The sequence below is a fragment of the Homarus americanus genome, unplaced genomic scaffold (assembly GCF_018991925.1).
Source record: "Homarus americanus isolate GMGI-L3 unplaced genomic scaffold, GMGI_Hamer_2.0 scaffold34360, whole genome shotgun sequence".
In the NCBI taxonomy this organism is placed as follows: Eukaryota; Metazoa; Arthropoda; class Malacostraca; order Decapoda; family Nephropidae; genus Homarus; species Homarus americanus.
This window is the reverse complement of record NW_024739403.1, coordinates 7,489,400-7,505,582: the sequence shown is the minus strand read 5'-3', so window position 1 is coordinate 7,505,582 and position 16,183 is coordinate 7,489,400. Positions and strand designations below refer to the sequence as shown.

At 48.1% G+C, this 16,183-nt stretch overlaps 2 protein-coding genes across 2 annotated transcripts; both read left to right on the top strand.

Annotated features, from left to right (window-relative positions):
• Positions 1-96: 96 nt before the first annotated feature.
• Positions 97-1,116, top strand: LOC121874629 (serine/arginine repetitive matrix protein 1-like). Its single transcript, XM_042378857.1, has one exon. The coding sequence runs from the start codon at positions 97-99 to the stop codon at positions 1,114-1,116; it is 1,020 nt and encodes a 339-aa protein (XP_042234791.1).
• Positions 1,117-9,763: 8,647 nt separating this feature from the next.
• On the top strand, positions 9,764-11,816 carry LOC121874628 (pollen-specific leucine-rich repeat extensin-like protein 1). Its single transcript, XM_042378856.1, has 2 exons — positions 9,764-10,683; positions 11,030-11,816. Exons 1-2 carry the CDS (start codon positions 9,764-9,766, stop codon positions 11,814-11,816), a joined length of 1,707 nt encoding a protein of 568 aa, XP_042234790.1.
• Positions 11,817-16,183: the final 4,367 nt, after the last annotated feature.

The following is a 16,183-nucleotide window of genomic DNA, read 5'->3' as shown; positions in this document are numbered from 1 at the left end:
AACAGACCACAGACAGTCTCACTCTCCAGAACAGCCTGAGCGTCCTCTCCCAGAACAGATCACAGACAGTGTCTCCTCTAAGAACAGACCACACAGATGATCTCACTCTCCCAAGAACAGATCACAGAACTAGTGTCCTCTCCCAGAACAGAACCACAGACAGTGTCCTCTCCCAGAACAGACCAGAGACAGTGTCTCTCCCAAGAACAGACCACAGACAGTGTCCTCTCCAAGAACAGCCGAACAGCGTCTCTTTCCCAAGAACAGATCACAGACAGTGTCCTCTCCAAGAACAGATCCACGGAACCAGTGTCTTCTCCCAAGAACAGAACCACAGACAGTGCCCTCTCCCAAGAACAGAACCACAGACAATGTCCTCTCCCCAGAACAGCCCACAGACAGTGTCCTCTCCCAGAACAGATACTAGACAGTCTCCTCTCCCAAGAACAGATCACAGACAGTGTCCTCTCCCAAGAACAGAACCACAGACAGTGTCCTCTCCAAGAACAGCCCACAGACAGTGTCCTCCCAAAGTACAGCCACAGACAGTGTCCTCTCCCAGAACAGACCACAGACAGTCTCCTCTCCCAAGAACAGATCACAGACAGTGTCCTCTCCCAAAGAACAGAACCACAGATGTCCTCTCCCAAGAACAGACCAAGACAGTGTCCCTCTCCCAAGAACAGCCCACAGACAGTGTCCTCTCCCAAGAACAGCCCACAGACAGCGTCACCTCTCCCAGAACAGATCACAGACAGTGTCCTCTCTAAGAACAGACCACACAGACAGTCTCCTCTCCAAGAACTTGGATCCACAGACAGTGTCTCTCCCAAGAACAGAGACCACAGACAGTGTCCTCCCAGAACAGACCACAGACAGTGTCCTCTCCAAGAATTAAGATCACAGACAGTGTCCTCTCCCAAGAACAGACCAGAGACAGTCTCCTCTCCCAGAACAGATCACAGACAGTGTCCTCTCCAGAACAGACCACAGACAGTGTCGTCTCCCAAGAACAGATCTAGACAGTGTCCTCCCAGAACAGACCAGGGGCAGTCTCCTCTCCCAAGAACAGATCACAGACAGTGTGTCACTCTCCCAGAACAGACCACAGACTGAGTGTCACTCTCCCAGAACAGACCAGGACAGTCTCCCTCTCCAAGAACAGATCACAGACAGTGTCCTCTCCCAAGAATAGACCACAGAACCCATTCTCCTCTCCCAGAGACAGATCACAGACAGTGTCCTCCCCAAGAACAGCCACAGACAGTGTCCTCTCCAAGAACAGACCACAGACAGTGATGTCCTCTCCAAGAACAGCCCACAGACAGGTGTCTCCCAAGACAGACCACAGACAGTGTCCTCTCCCAGAACAGCCCACAGACAGTGTCCTCCCCAAGAACAGACCACAGACAGTGTCCTCTCCCAAGAACAGCCCACAGACAGTGTCCTCTCCCAAGAACAGCCACAGACGGTATACTCCCCCAAGAACAGACCGCAGACAATGTCCTCCCCCAGAACAGACCTTAGACAGTGTCCTCTCGCAAAGAACAACCCACAGACAGTGTCCTCTCCCAAAGACAGCCCACAGACAGTGTCTCCCCAAGAACAGACCACAGACAGTGTCCTCCCCAAGAACAGCCACAGACAGGCTGTCCTCTCCCAGAACAGACCACAGACAGTGTCCTCTCCCAGAACAGCCACAGACAGTGTCCTCTCCAGAACATACAGACAGTGTCACTCTCCCAAGAACAGCCCACAGACAGTGTCCTGCCCCAGAACAGACCACAGACAGTGTCCTCCCCAGGAACAGCCCACAGACAGTGTCCTCTCCCAGAACAGACCACAGACAGTGTCTCTCCCAAGAACAGACCACAGACAGTGTCACTCTCCCAGAACAGACCACAGACAGTCTCCTCTCCAAGAGACAGACGCAGACAGTGTCCTCTCCCAGAACAGACCACAGACAGTCTCCTCTCCCAAGAACAGACCACAGACAGTGTCACTCCCAAGAGCAAAGACCACAGACAGTGTCCTCTCCCAGGAGCAGCCCACAGATAGTGTCTCTCCCAAGAACAGAACCACAGACAGTGTCACTCTCCCAAGAACAGCCACAGACAGTCTCTCCCAAGAACAGATCACAGACGGTGTCCTCTCCCAAGAACAGCCCACAGACAGTGTCCTCTCCACAGGACAGAACCACAGACAGTGTCACTCCCCAAGAACAGCCCACCACAGACGAGGTAGTCTCCTACCAAGACAGACCACAGACAGCGTCCTCTCCCAGAACAGATACAGACAGTGTCCTCTCTCTAGAACAACCTTACAGACAGTCTCCTCTCCCAGAACAGATCACAGACAGTGTCCTCTCCAGAACAGACCACAGACAGTCTCCTCTCCCAAGAACAGACCACAGACAGTCTCCTCCCAGAACAGATCACAGACAGTGTCTCTCCCAGAACAGACAACAGACAGTCTCCTCTCCAGAACAGCCCACAGACAGTGTCCTCTCCCAAGAACAGATCACAGACAGTGTCGTCTCCCAAGAACAGAACCACAGACAGTCTCCTCTCCCAGAACAGATCTAGACAGTGTCCTCTCCCAAGAACAGCCACAGACAGCGTCCTCCCAGGAACAGCCCACAGACAGTGTCTCTCCCAAGAACAGAACCACAGACAGTCTCCTCTCCCAGGGCAGACCAGGGGCAGTGTCCTCTCCCAAGAACAGCCACAGACAGTGTCCTCTCCCAGAACAGACCACATACAGTCTCCTCTCTCTCCAAGAACAGCCCACAGCAGCATCCTCCCCAGAACAGACCAGAACCCAGTGTCCTCTCCCAAGATAGACCACGATCTCCTCACCTCCCAAGAACAGACCACAGACAGTCTTCTCCCAGAACCTTATTACAGACAGTCTCCTCTCCCAAGAGACAACAGATCTGAACCAATTACTCTCCCCAGAACGACCACAGACAGTCCTCCTCTCCCAAGAACAGCCCACAGACAGCGTCTCCCCCAAGAACAGATCACAAGACAGTGTCCTCCCAAGAATAGACCACAGACAGTCGTCTCTCCCAAGAACAACCCACAGACGTCTCCTCCAAGGCAGATCTGGAGCAGTGTCCTCTCCAAAACAGCCCCTGAACCAGCGTCTCCCCCAGGCAGATCACAGGCAGAGTGTCCTCCTCCCAAATGAATACAGACAGTCTTCTCTCCCAGAACAGCCCACAGACAGTCTCCTCTCCCAAGAACAGATCACAGACGATCCTTCTCCCAAGGTGGCCCACAGACAGCGTCCTCCCCAAGAACAGATCTACAGACCCACAGTGTCCTCTCAAAGAATAGACCACAGACAGTCTTCTCTACAAGAACAGCCCTAGACAGTCTCACTCTCAAGGAGCTTTAGATCTGAATGACCTCTCCCAAGAACAGACCTGAACAGTGGTGTCTCCTCCCAGAACAAGACCACAGACGATCTCCTCTCCCAGAACACTTGCAGCCCACACAGACAGCGTCCTCCCCCAAGGAGCAAGATCACAGACAGTGTCACTCTCTTAAGAATAGACCACAGACAGTCTCCTCTCCCAGGGCGATACAGACAGTCTTCTCTCACCAAGAACAGCCCTGAGCAGTCTCCTCTCCAAGAACAGCCCACAGACAGTGTCCTCTCCAAGAACAGCCTGGTCCCTCTCTCCAAGAACAGACCCTGAGACAGTCTTCTCTCCCAAGACAGACCTGGTGATCTCCTCCTCCCAAGAACAGCCCACAGACAGTGTCCTCTCCCCAGGGCAGCCCACAGACAGTCTCCTCTCCCCAGAACAGATCACAGATGATGTCGTCTCCAAGAACAGAACCACAGACAGTGTCACTCTCCCAGAACAGCCACAGACGGTCTTCTCTCCCAGAACAGACCACAGACAGTGTAATGCCCAAGAACAGACCACAGACAGTCTGCCTGCTCTCCCAGAACGAGGCCACAGACAGGTGGCTGTCTCCCAGAACAGCCCACAGACAGTCTCCTCTCCCAGGAACAGACCACAGACAGTCTCACTCTCCCGAACAGATGCAGACATTCTCCTCTCCCAAGAACAGCCCACAGACAGTCTCCTCTCTCCCAAGAGAACAGACACAGACAGTCTCCTCTCCCAGGGGCAGACCACAGGCAGGTCCTTCTCTCCCAGAGACAGCCCCACAGACCAGTCTCTCCCAGGAACAGACCACAGACAGTCCTCCTCTCACAGAACAGATCCACAGACAGTCTCCTCTCAAGAACAGATCACCCAGACAGTCTCCTCTCCCAGAACGAGCAGGGCGTTCCTCCTCTCCAAGGGGCAGATGGGAACATTCTCCTCCTCCCAAGAGCCAGCCCACAGACAGTCTTCTCTCCCACCCAGAACAGACCACAGACAGTGTCACCACCCCAAGAACAGACCACAGACAGTCTTCTCTCCCAAGAACAGCCCACAGACAGTCCTCACTCTCCCAGAGACAGACCACAGACAGTCTCCTCTCCCAAGAACAGATCAGACATTCTCTCTCTCTCTCTCTCCCAAGAACAGGTCACAGACAGTCTCTTCTCCCAGAACAGACCACAGACAGGTGTCCTGCCCAGAACAGACACAGACAGTCTCTCCTCCTCCCAGAACAGACCACAGACAGTCTTCTCTCCCAAGAACAGCCACAGACAGTCTCCTCTCCCAAGAACAGATCACAGACAGTGTCGTCTCCCAAGAACAGAACCACAGACAGTGTCCTCTCCCAAGAACAGACCACAGACAGTCTTCTCTCCCAAGACAGCCCACAGACAGTCTCCTCTCCCAGAGCAGATCTGAACAGTGTGTCGTCTCCCAAGAACAGAGACCACAGACGTCTCCTCTCCCCAAGAACAGATCACAGACAGTGTCCTCTCCCAGAACAGACCATTTGATGTCGTCTCCCAGAACAGATCACCAGACATTGTCTCTCCCAAGAACAAGATCTGAACACATTATCCTCTCCCAGAACAGATCACGGGTAGTGTAAATCTCCCAAGAACAGCCCACAGACAGTCTCCTCTCCCAAGAACAGATCTGAACATTGTCCTCTCCCAAGAACAGCCCTGAGGCAGTGTCCTCTCCCAGGGCTGGATCACAGACAGTGTCCTCTCCCAGGAGCAAGATCACAGACAGTGATGTCGTCTCCCAGAAACAGCCCACAGACAGTCTCCTCTCCCAGAACAGGGCAGAGACAGTGTCCTCTCCCAAGAACAGCCCACAGGAGCAGTGTCCTCTCCCAGAGACAGACCACAGACAGTCTCTCTCCCAGAACAGATCACAGACAGTGTCCTCTCCCAAGAACAGACCACAGACAGTGTCCTCTCCCAGAACAGATCACACAGACAGTGTCCTCTCAGGCAGCTTCCCACAGACAGTGTCTCTCCCAAGAACAGCCCACAAAAGACAGTGTCCTCTCCCAGAACAGATCACAGACAGTGTCCTCTCCCCAAGGTGACCCACAGACAGTGTCCTCTCCAAAACAGCCCACAGACAGGCGTCCTCTCCCAAGAACAGATCACAGACAGTGTCCTCTCCCAAGAACAGACCCACAGACAGTCTCCTCTCCCAGAACAGATCACAGACAGTGTCTCACTCTCCCAGAACAGACCACAGACAGTGTCCTCTCCCAAGAAAGATCACAGACAGTGTCCTCTCCCAAAACGAATCTGAACAGTGTCCTCTCCCAGAACAGACCAGAGACAGTGTCCTCTCCCAAAGAACAGACCAGGGCAGTGTCACCTCCCAGAACAGACCAAGACAGTCTCTCTCCCAAGAACAGATCACAGACAGTGTCACTCTCCCAGAACAGATCACAGACAGTGTCCTCTCCCCTAAGAACAGATCACAGACAGTGTCCTCTCCCAGAACAGACCACAGACAGTGTCCTCTCCCAGAACAGATCACAGACAGTGTCTCTCAAGAACAGACCACAGACAGTGTCCTCTCTCCCAAGAACAGATCACAGACTGATGTCCTCTCCCAAGAACAGACCACAGACAGTGTCCTCTCCCAGAACAGCCCACAGACAGCGTCCTCTCCAGAACAGATCACAGACCAGTGTCCTCTCCCAGAACAGACCTGACAATCTCATCTCCAAGAACAGATCACAGACAGTGTCCTTCTCCCAGAACAGATCACAGACAGTGTCCTCTCTCAAGAACAGACCACAGACAGCGTCCTCTCCCAAGAACAGACCACAGACAGTGTCACTCTCTCCAAGAACAGATCACAGACAGTGTCACTCTCCCAAGAACAGACCACAGACAGTCTCACTCTCCCAAGAACAGATCTGAACAGTGTCCTCTCCCAAGAACAGAGACACAGACAGTGTCCTCTCTCCCAGAACAGACTGAACCAGTCTCCTCCTCAAGAACAGATCACAGACAGTGTCTCTCCCAAGAACAGACCACAGACAGTGTCCTCTCCAGAACAGACCACAGACAGTCTCTCACTCTCCCAGAACAGACCACAGACAGTGTCCTCCCAGGGAACAGAGACCACAGACAGTGTCCTCTCCCAGGAGCAACCCACAGACAGTGTCCTCTCCAAGAACAGATCATAGACAGTGTCTCTCCAAGAACAGAACCACAGACAGTGTCCTCTCCAGAACAGACCACAGACAGTCTCACTCTCCCAGAACAGAATACAGACAGTGTCTCTCCCAAGAACAGAACCACAGACAGTGTCCTCTCCCAAGAACAGCCCACAGACAGTCTCCTCTCCCCAAGAAACAGATCATAGACAGTGTCCTCTCCCAAGAACAGAACCACAGACAGTGTCTCTCCCAAGAACAGACCAGAGACCAGTGTCCTCTCCCAAGAACAGAACCACAGACAGTGTCTCTCCCAAGAACAGCCCACAGACAATGTCCTCTCCCAAGGAGCAGCCCACCAGACAGTGTCCTCTCCCAGAACAGACCACAGACAGTCTCTCCTTCTCCCAAGAACCAGTCACAGACAGTCTCCTCTCCCAGAACAGACCACAGACAGTCTCCTCTCCCAGAACAGCCCACAGACAGCGTCTCTCCCCAAGAACCGATCACAGACAGTGTCCTCTCCCAGAACAGACCTGGGAACAGTCTCCTCTCCAGAACAGACCACAGACAGTCTCCTCTCCCAAGAACAGCCCACAGACAGCGTCCTCTCCCCAGAACAGATCACAGGCAGTGTCCTCTCCCAAGAACAGACCACAGACAGTCTCCTCTCCCAGGGTAGCCCACAGACAGTCTCCTCTCCCAGAACAGATCACAGACAGTCTCCTCTCCCAGAACAGATCACAGACAGAGTGTCCTCTCCCAGAACAGGCACAGACAGTCTCCTCTCCCAGAACAGATCTACAGACAGTGTCCTCTCCCAGGAACAGACCACAGACAGTCCTCACTCTCCCAGAACAGACCACAGACCAGTCTCCTCTCCAAGAACAGCCCACAGACAGCGTCCTCTCCAAGAACAGATCACAGACAGTGTCTCTCCAAGAACAGACCAGAGAGACAGTCTCACTCTCCCAAGAACAGCACACAGACAGTGTCCTCTCCCAGAGGCAGACACAGACAGTCTCCTCTCCCAAGAACAGATCACAGACAGTGTCTCTCCCAGAACTGACCACAGACAGGCCTCCTCTCCCAAGAACAGCCCACAGACAGCGTCCTCTCCCAGAACAGAATCTACAGACAGTGTCCTCTCCCAAGAACTTGAATACAGACAGTCTCCTCTCCCAAGAACAGACCACAGACAGTCTCCTCTCCCAGAACAGCCCACAGACAGCGTCCTCTCCCAGAACAGATCACAGACAGTGTCTCTCCCAGAAAGACCACAGGGCAGTCTCCTCTCCCAAGAACAGATCACAGACAGTGTCCTCTCCCAAGAACAGAGACCGCAGACAGTGTCCTCCCAGAACAGACCCAGAGACAGTGTCCTCTCCAAGAACAGAACCACAGACAGTGTCCTCTCCCAGAACAGCCCACAGACAGCGTCCTCTCCCAAGAACAGATCACAACAGTGTCCTCTCCCAAGAACAGATCACGAACAGTGTCTTCTCCCAAGAACAGAGACACAGACAGTGTCACTCTCCCAAGAACAAGACACAGACTTGGTGTCCTCTCCAAGAACAGCCCACAGACAGTGTCCTCTCCCAAGAACAGATCTGAACAGTCCTCTCCCAGAACAGATCTGGAGCAGTGGTGTCACTCTCCCAAGAACAGAACCACAGACAGTGTCTCTCCAAGAGACAGCCCACACAGACAGTGTCCTCTCCCAAGAACAGCCCACACAGACAGTGTCTCTCCCAGAACAGACCACAGACAGTCTCCTCTCCCAGAACAGATCACAGACCGTGTCCTCTCCCAAGAACAGAACCACAGACAGTGTCCTCTCCAAGAACAGACCAGAGAGACAGTGTCCTCTCCAGAACCAGCCCCACACACAGACAGTGTCTCTTCCCAAGAACAGCCCTGGCAGTCTCCCAGAACAGATCACAGACAGTGTCCTCTCCTAAGAACAGACCACAGACCAGTCCTCTCTCCAAGAGACAGATCACAGACAGTGTCCTCTCCCAAGAACAGAGACCACAGACAGTGTCTCTCCCAGAACAGACCTGAACCAGTGTCCTCTCCCAAGAACAGATCACAGACGAGGTGTCTCTCCCAGAACAGACCAGAGACAGTCTCACTCTTTCCCAGAACAGATCACAGACAGTGTCCTCTCCCAAGAAGAACAGACCACAGACAGTGTCATCTCCCAAGAGCCCTGGTCACAGACAGTGTCCTCTCCCAAGAACAGACCAGAGACAGAGTCTCCTCTCCCAAGAACAGATCACAGACAGTGTCTCTCCCAGAACAGACCTGACAAGTGTCCTCTCCCAAGAAGACAGACCAAGAGACAGTCTCCTCTTCCCAGAGAACAGATCACAGACAGTGTCTCTCCCAGAATAGACCACGGGCAGTCTCCTCTCCCAAGAACAGATCTGAACCCAGTGTCCTCTCCCAAGAAGAATAGACACAGACAGTGTCCTCTCCCAAGAACAGACCACAGACAGTCTCCTCTCCCAGAACAGATCCTGTAGACAGTGTCCTCTCCCAGAACAGACCACAGACAGTCTCCTCTCCCAAGAACAGACCACAGACAGTGTCCTCTCCCAAGAACAGATCACAGACAGTGTCCTCTCCAAGAACAAGACCACAGACAGTGTCCTCTTCAAGAACAGGTCACAGATAAATTAGTCCTCTCCAAGACAGATCACAGACAGTGTCATCTCCCAGAACAGACCACAGACAATGTCCTCTCCCAGAACAGATCACAGACAGTGTCATCTAAGGAAACAGAACCACAGACAGTGTCCTCTCCCCAGAACAGACCAGAGACAGTCTCTCCTCTCCCAGAATGAGCTACAGATAGTGTCCTCTCCCAAGAGGCAGCCACAGACAGTCTCTCCTCTCTCCAAGAACAGATCTGAACAGTCTCCTCTCCCAAGAATAGACCACAGACAGTGTCGTCTCCCAAGAACAGACCACAGACAGTCCTCCTCTCTCCCAAGAACAGGCCTGAGCAGTGTCACTCTCCCAGAACAGATCACAGACAGTCTCTTCTTTCCCAGAATAGACACAGACAGTGTCGTCTCCCAAGAACAGACCTACAGACAGTCTCCTCTCCCAAGAACAGATCTGCTGAAACAGTCTCCTCTCCCAGAATAGACCACAGACAGTCTTTCTCTCCCAAGAACAGATCTGAAGACAGTATGTCGTCTCCCAGAGAACAGAACCACAGACGTCTCCTCTCCAAGAACAGACCAGAGACGGTGTCCTCTCCCAATAACAGATGCAGGGCAATTATCGTCTCCCAAGAACAGACCAAGAGACAGTGTCCTCTCCAGAACAGATCTGAACAGTGTCCTCTCCCAATAACAGATCACAGACAGTCTCCTCTCCCAAGAACAGGCGAGACAGTGTCTCTCCCAGAACAGACCACAGACGGTGTCTCTCCAAGAACAGATCACAGACAGTGTCGTCTCCCAAGGAACAGACCACAGACAGTCTCCTCTCCCAGAGAACAGATCACAGACAATTGTCGTCTCCCAAGAACAGACCACAGACAGTGTCCTCTCCCAAGAACAGATCACAGACGAATAAATGCTCCCAAAACAGGCTTACAGACGGTGTCTCTCCCAAGGGCAGATTACAGACAGTGTGTCCTCTCCAAGAACAGACCAGAGACAGTGCATCTCTCCCAGAACAGCCACGAACCAGTCTCCCCAGAACCAGATCACAGACGGTGTCGTCTCCCAGAACAGACCACAGACGGTCTCCACTCTCCCAAGAACAGATCACAGACAGTGTCGTCTCCCAAGAACAGACCACAGACAGTGTCCTCTCCCAAGAACAGATCACAGACAGTGTCGTCTCCCAGAACAGACCACAGACAGTGTCCTCTCCAGAACAGATTACAGACAGTGTGTCCTCTCCACAGAACAGGCCAGAACCCGGTGTCTCTCGAAGAACAGCCCACAGGACAGTCCTCCTCCCCAGAACAGATACAGACAGTGTTGTCCTCTCCCAAGAACAAGACTGAACAGTGTCCTCTCCCAGGAGCAGATTTACAGACAGTGTCCTCTCCCAGAACAGACCAGAGACAGTGTCTCTCCCAGGGAACAGACTCTGGGCAAGTCTCCTTTCTCCAGAACCACAGACAGTGTCACTCTCCCAGAACAGACCACAGACAGTGTCCTCTCCCAGAACAGAGCTACGAGACATGATCTCCTCCAGAACAGACCAGAGACAGTGTCCTCTCCCAAAGACAGGCCACAGACAGTCTCCTCTCCCAGAACAGACCCAGAGACAGTGTCCTCTCCCAAATTGAGACCACAGACAGTGTCACTCTCCCAGAACAGATCACCAGACAGTGTCGTCTCCCAAGAACAGACACGAACCCAGTCTCCTCTCCAGAACAGATCAAAAGACAGTGTCTCTTAGAACAGACCACAGACAGTGTCCTCTCCCAAGAACAGATCACGAAGACAGTGTCGTCTCCCAGAACAGACCACAGACAGTGTCTCTCCCAGAACAGATTACAGACAGTGTCCTCTCCCAGAACAGACCAAGGGCAGTGTCTCTCCCAGAACAACCCTGAACCAGTCTCCTCTCCCAAGAACAGATCTGGAGCCAGTGTCATCTCCCAGAACAGACCACAGACCAGTCTCCTCTCCCAAGAACAGATCACAGACAGTGTCGTCTCCCAGAACAGACCACAGACAGTATACTCCCAAGAACAGATCTGAAGACAGTGTCGTCTCCCAAGAACAGACACAGACAGTGTCCTCTCCCAAGAACAGATTACAGACAGTGTCCTCTCCCAAGAACAGACCAGAGACAGTGTCCTCTCCCAAGAACAGACCACAGACAGTCTCCTCTCCCAAGAACAGACCACAGACAGTGTCCTCTCCCAAGAACAGACCACAGACAGTGTCCTCTCCCAAGAACAGATTACAGACAGTGTCCTCTCCCAAGAACAGACCAGAGACAGTGTCCTCTCCCAAGAACAGACCACAGACAGTCTCCTCTCCCAAGAACAGACCACAGACAGTGTCCTCTCCCAAGAACAGACCACAGACAGTGTCCTCTCCCAAGAACAGGCCACAGACAGTCTCCTCCCAAGAACAGACCAGAGACAGTGTCCTCTCCCAAGAACAGGCCACAGACAGTCTCCTCCCAAGAACAGACCACATACTGTGTATTCTCTCAAAAAAAGACCACGGACAGTCTTACACAGGTGCAGTCGGCAAAAGGAATAACTAAATATACTGTAGCTGTAGAGTCCGAAAATGGTCTGGTAACGTTGAAACTGCGCATCCAGACGCATGATGAAACTCAGCTCCCCCCACCTGTTATCTCTAACTATTTTCTGTTTCTCCTTCTTTATTCTTTTATTTACTCCTCTTCCTTCCTTGACTAATCCAAACATCCCTAAAAAAAAAGTAGGGATAGAGAAAAAGTGGGGGAGGAGGAGAGAGCTGTACAAGTTTACTACCATTGGATACAATATATTGCTTGTAATATAAACACAAGACACTAGTAAAACATTCACAACAAATGTATTTATAACATATATGTAGGAATAAAACATAAAATACAAGTCATTTTGTAATTTTGTCTGTTCTGTTCAGGACAGTGTTACCAGATATTTTGTCTCAAACACGAACCGTAGGTGTATACTTATTCTTGTGGCCGACTGTACATCATGACCACAGACATACCCAAGTAAAATCAAGACCCTCTCGATGGAACAAGGGTGTGGTTGAGGATCGATCAGTCTAAGCTTCTGCTATGCCTTAACAATATCGGAGAAGCCCCTGAAGCAGAGTTCCCCTAAGCACGGTTTTGGCCTCTGGGATGCCGTAAAGACCGCTGTAAATTGTGGAGTCACGGTTGGGGAATCCTCCGAGAGCCAGGCCCGGCAGGAAGGAGAATTCTTCGGTGGCGTCGATATCTCTATGACCTGTAAACACACACAGCTGTCAAACAGTCCACCCAAGCTTATTTCACCTAAAGATTAACCACCCTATATATATATATATATATATATATATATATATATATATATATATATATATATATATATATATATATATATATATATATATATATATATATATATATATAGCTGCATCCATTGAATACTTCCTGAATATCTTGTAGAGGTCTGTAGTAATGCAGTTACTCTTAGATCTTGCTTGTTGCTTCAGTTTACTTAATATTAATTATGGTATAAAATGTAGACATATATATTTCAGATTAACCTGATGCTTTCACAGTTTTCTATGTATCAACAAAAGTGAAATTTTAAGATTGTTTACTCATTTTTCTGCGTTCTTCTCTTTTAACAAGTTAAGAAAGGACGTTTATTATCTTTCTCCTTTTCTCTCAAATCAATTGATAATTTTTGCCTTATAATACAGAAAACATGAGAGACGACCCATTATGAGGACCGACCTTGATACTGGTATGTGGATGAAAATAAGTAATAGCCTGACCAGAGTTCATTGTCTCAAGCTAGGAGCAGTATAAAAACCCGAAATTATGTTTTTGCTTCATTTTTGTGTCGAGCCATCATGGTCACTGGGGTAAGGTTCAGATTCAGTGAGAAGTGACTTTAGAGCCAAGAAGAGAGGAAGGAATAATAATAATAATATGATTTACGAGGAATGGAGAGTACGTGTATTAAACATTGACGAACAAGTAAATGAAAATGGGTACCTAATACTAAGATTCATTGGAGTTTTATTGACTCATTGAATCATGTACTGACCTTCCCCTTTCTTGGTAAAATTTCTTTCCTCTTCAGTAAGAGTCCATTGTGTATGAAATATTATTACGGTCATAATATACTGTATTGCAAAAAATGTCGAACATCATATTATCACTACAATTGTTTATAGGCTCGAGGTATGGTAGGCATTGAGGCGTGACAACACTGCCCTAGCGTGATAGTGAAGTACTTTATACATGTGTTGACTCGTGACTATGATGGACGAGGGGAGGCTCCACAGTCCACAATGGCCGCGTCACTTATTTGGCTCAATTATCCTTAACGCGGAAATGTTCACGAATATGTGTTGGCTATGTTCTATCTTACAATAAATAATAAATCACAAAAGAAAAACATCCAACGGCTATGACAAAAGATGTTTGTCAACTACGGTGTTAAATACGGGTATGGTTTATGAATTTTGTATTAAAATTAAAAAAAAAAAATGGATCTACTTTGTCTTCAGACATTGTAATTTAATAACTAATTGTTATTAGAATGAAATACTAACTTCAAAAGCCAGTTTTAGATATACTACATAATCATTTACAAAGTACCAAAATATTTACAACTACTATTGTAATATATGTTAGGTTTCTACAACATATACTTTGGATAAAGGTTATGACACTGAACAGCATTCCCAGCTTTCGGGAGGCAGCTTTAGTAATGTTGTGGGTGCGTGGCTTCCATGACATTTTAGAGCAAATGGCGGGGCCTAGCATATCTATTTTAGAATTTGGCAGAATGATTGCAACCTTAATTGTGATAGGCGTGAATTTGTTTAAGGTGTAGAAGCTGTCGTCAACACAACAACCACACCCTGAGTAAACAAGTTGCATGACCCAGTGCCAAGGAATAGTCCGAGAACACGATCCGCAAATCGATTAACATCCAGTCCTCCAATGACTTCTGGGTAGACAGAGGCAAATGACAAAGAAACTTCCCCTAGTCTCACCCTGCCTGGGGATCGAGTCCAGCTCCGCTCGCTTGCTTGCTTGCGAGGCGAGCATGCTGACTATTACACCATAGGTCGCCATAATTATTAAACTTACACGGTAGAGTGCCACCACCAAGGCTTTTATTAGAATATAACTGGTATCATTACAAGTGTTAGGTATCGTGATAGGCGAGTTGGCGAGTTGTCGGGTCTTCTCGGACTATTCCTTGACACTGGGTCATGCAACTCGCTAACTCAGGGTGTGGTTGTTGTGTTGGCGACAGCTTCTACACCTTAAACAAATTCACTCCGAGGTAGCCCTTGGGCTGGCCATCCTCGTTACACGAGGGGAAACCATTATTAAGTATAATAATTATACCAATAGGTGTTGTTAAAGAATGATATGGTTTTCCCAGGTTAATCTATTGTATAGAATATAACTAAGCACTGATAAATACCGAACGAAGTAAGTGGGAAAATATAAGAAACAAATAATGGTATTGAAAGAAATATATAAGATATAGCAAATAAAGATAAAGAATATTGAAAAAAAAAATAAATAAAAACATTGAAAGAAATACTTAGAAAATAACTCGAAAAAGAAGTTCAAAATAAATCAGAAAATAAAGGATAATATAACTAAGAAAATTAAAGGAGGTTATATAGGACATAGAAATAACTTAGAAAACATAACCAAATAAATTTAAAAAAAGTGATATAAGTTATAATAACAGAAAAGAGAAATAGAAAACAACAAAATCATCAAAGAAAAAATATCTCCTTTTGTATTAATCAGACCGTGGAATGAGATAAATAAACAAAAACGATTTGCCCCTCTCCCCTTACACATACATTTACCACTCCTGCAAAATTTTCGATTCATGGCATTGTTCGTCAAGAGAGATAACTATGTACATTAACTTCACACAGATGTAAATAAGATAATTTCACTTTAACATAGCTTATGGATCAACCACAACACTTCACATATATCTAATACACTTACGATATTCTTAAAACGTTATAGTTGTATATATTCATCTGCCACATGAGAGCGAAGCTTAACCTAATTGAGACGAAATCAATTAACTCTCAGACACTGTTGCACTTATTCACAATATTACACTATTTTGTAGCAATTGGACCTTCCCAACACTCATATATGTACCTTTAATTTTCCTTTAACACTATCAATATGCAGTACAAACTTAAGATTATATGTACGGACTTCATAAAATAACAACATACGGTATAAAAATTACCCCTTCGAGGCGTTTAACATTTTCTGTAAATGTTTTTATAGAAAACAAAATTAATACCTTGAGAGACTATTTTATTTTTTATGCAGCTGTAATTTATATCATAAGAAATTACAGAGACCAATACTAATGTGGGCAGTACAGGAATATATTTTCTGAGTCAGATATAGAGTAGTGATAATGAAAGTATGGGGAAATGTATAATTATTTAGTTATGACCCTTCTTACCCTTTCCCATCAAAGGTGGGCAGGGCTTCCAAGTAGAGAGAAAATGTGGAATTAAAAACAAAATTAGCCTAGCCTAGCCTAGCCTATTTATTGCAATCATTTCTGGTTATTTATCTTGAAAACACTGGCATATGATTTAGGCTTATAACCAGGCATCGATATAAGATTTAGGTTCGTGTGCCGGTGTTTGCTGAATATTAGCCCTTTATTTGGCTAATGTTGATTAAATTGACTTACTAATAGCCATTGATCGCACATCTGTACCGTACATATTAAAGTAATGTGAATTACTTCAGAATTCCTTATTTACAAGTGCTTGTCCTTTAAATTATATTATTTGTAGTTTTCTCAAGCTTGTGACAGAAAACAGAGATGACAGCACAAACTCAAAGTAAAGCTGCGAAATTATAGAAGATTAAAGGCTGACGTG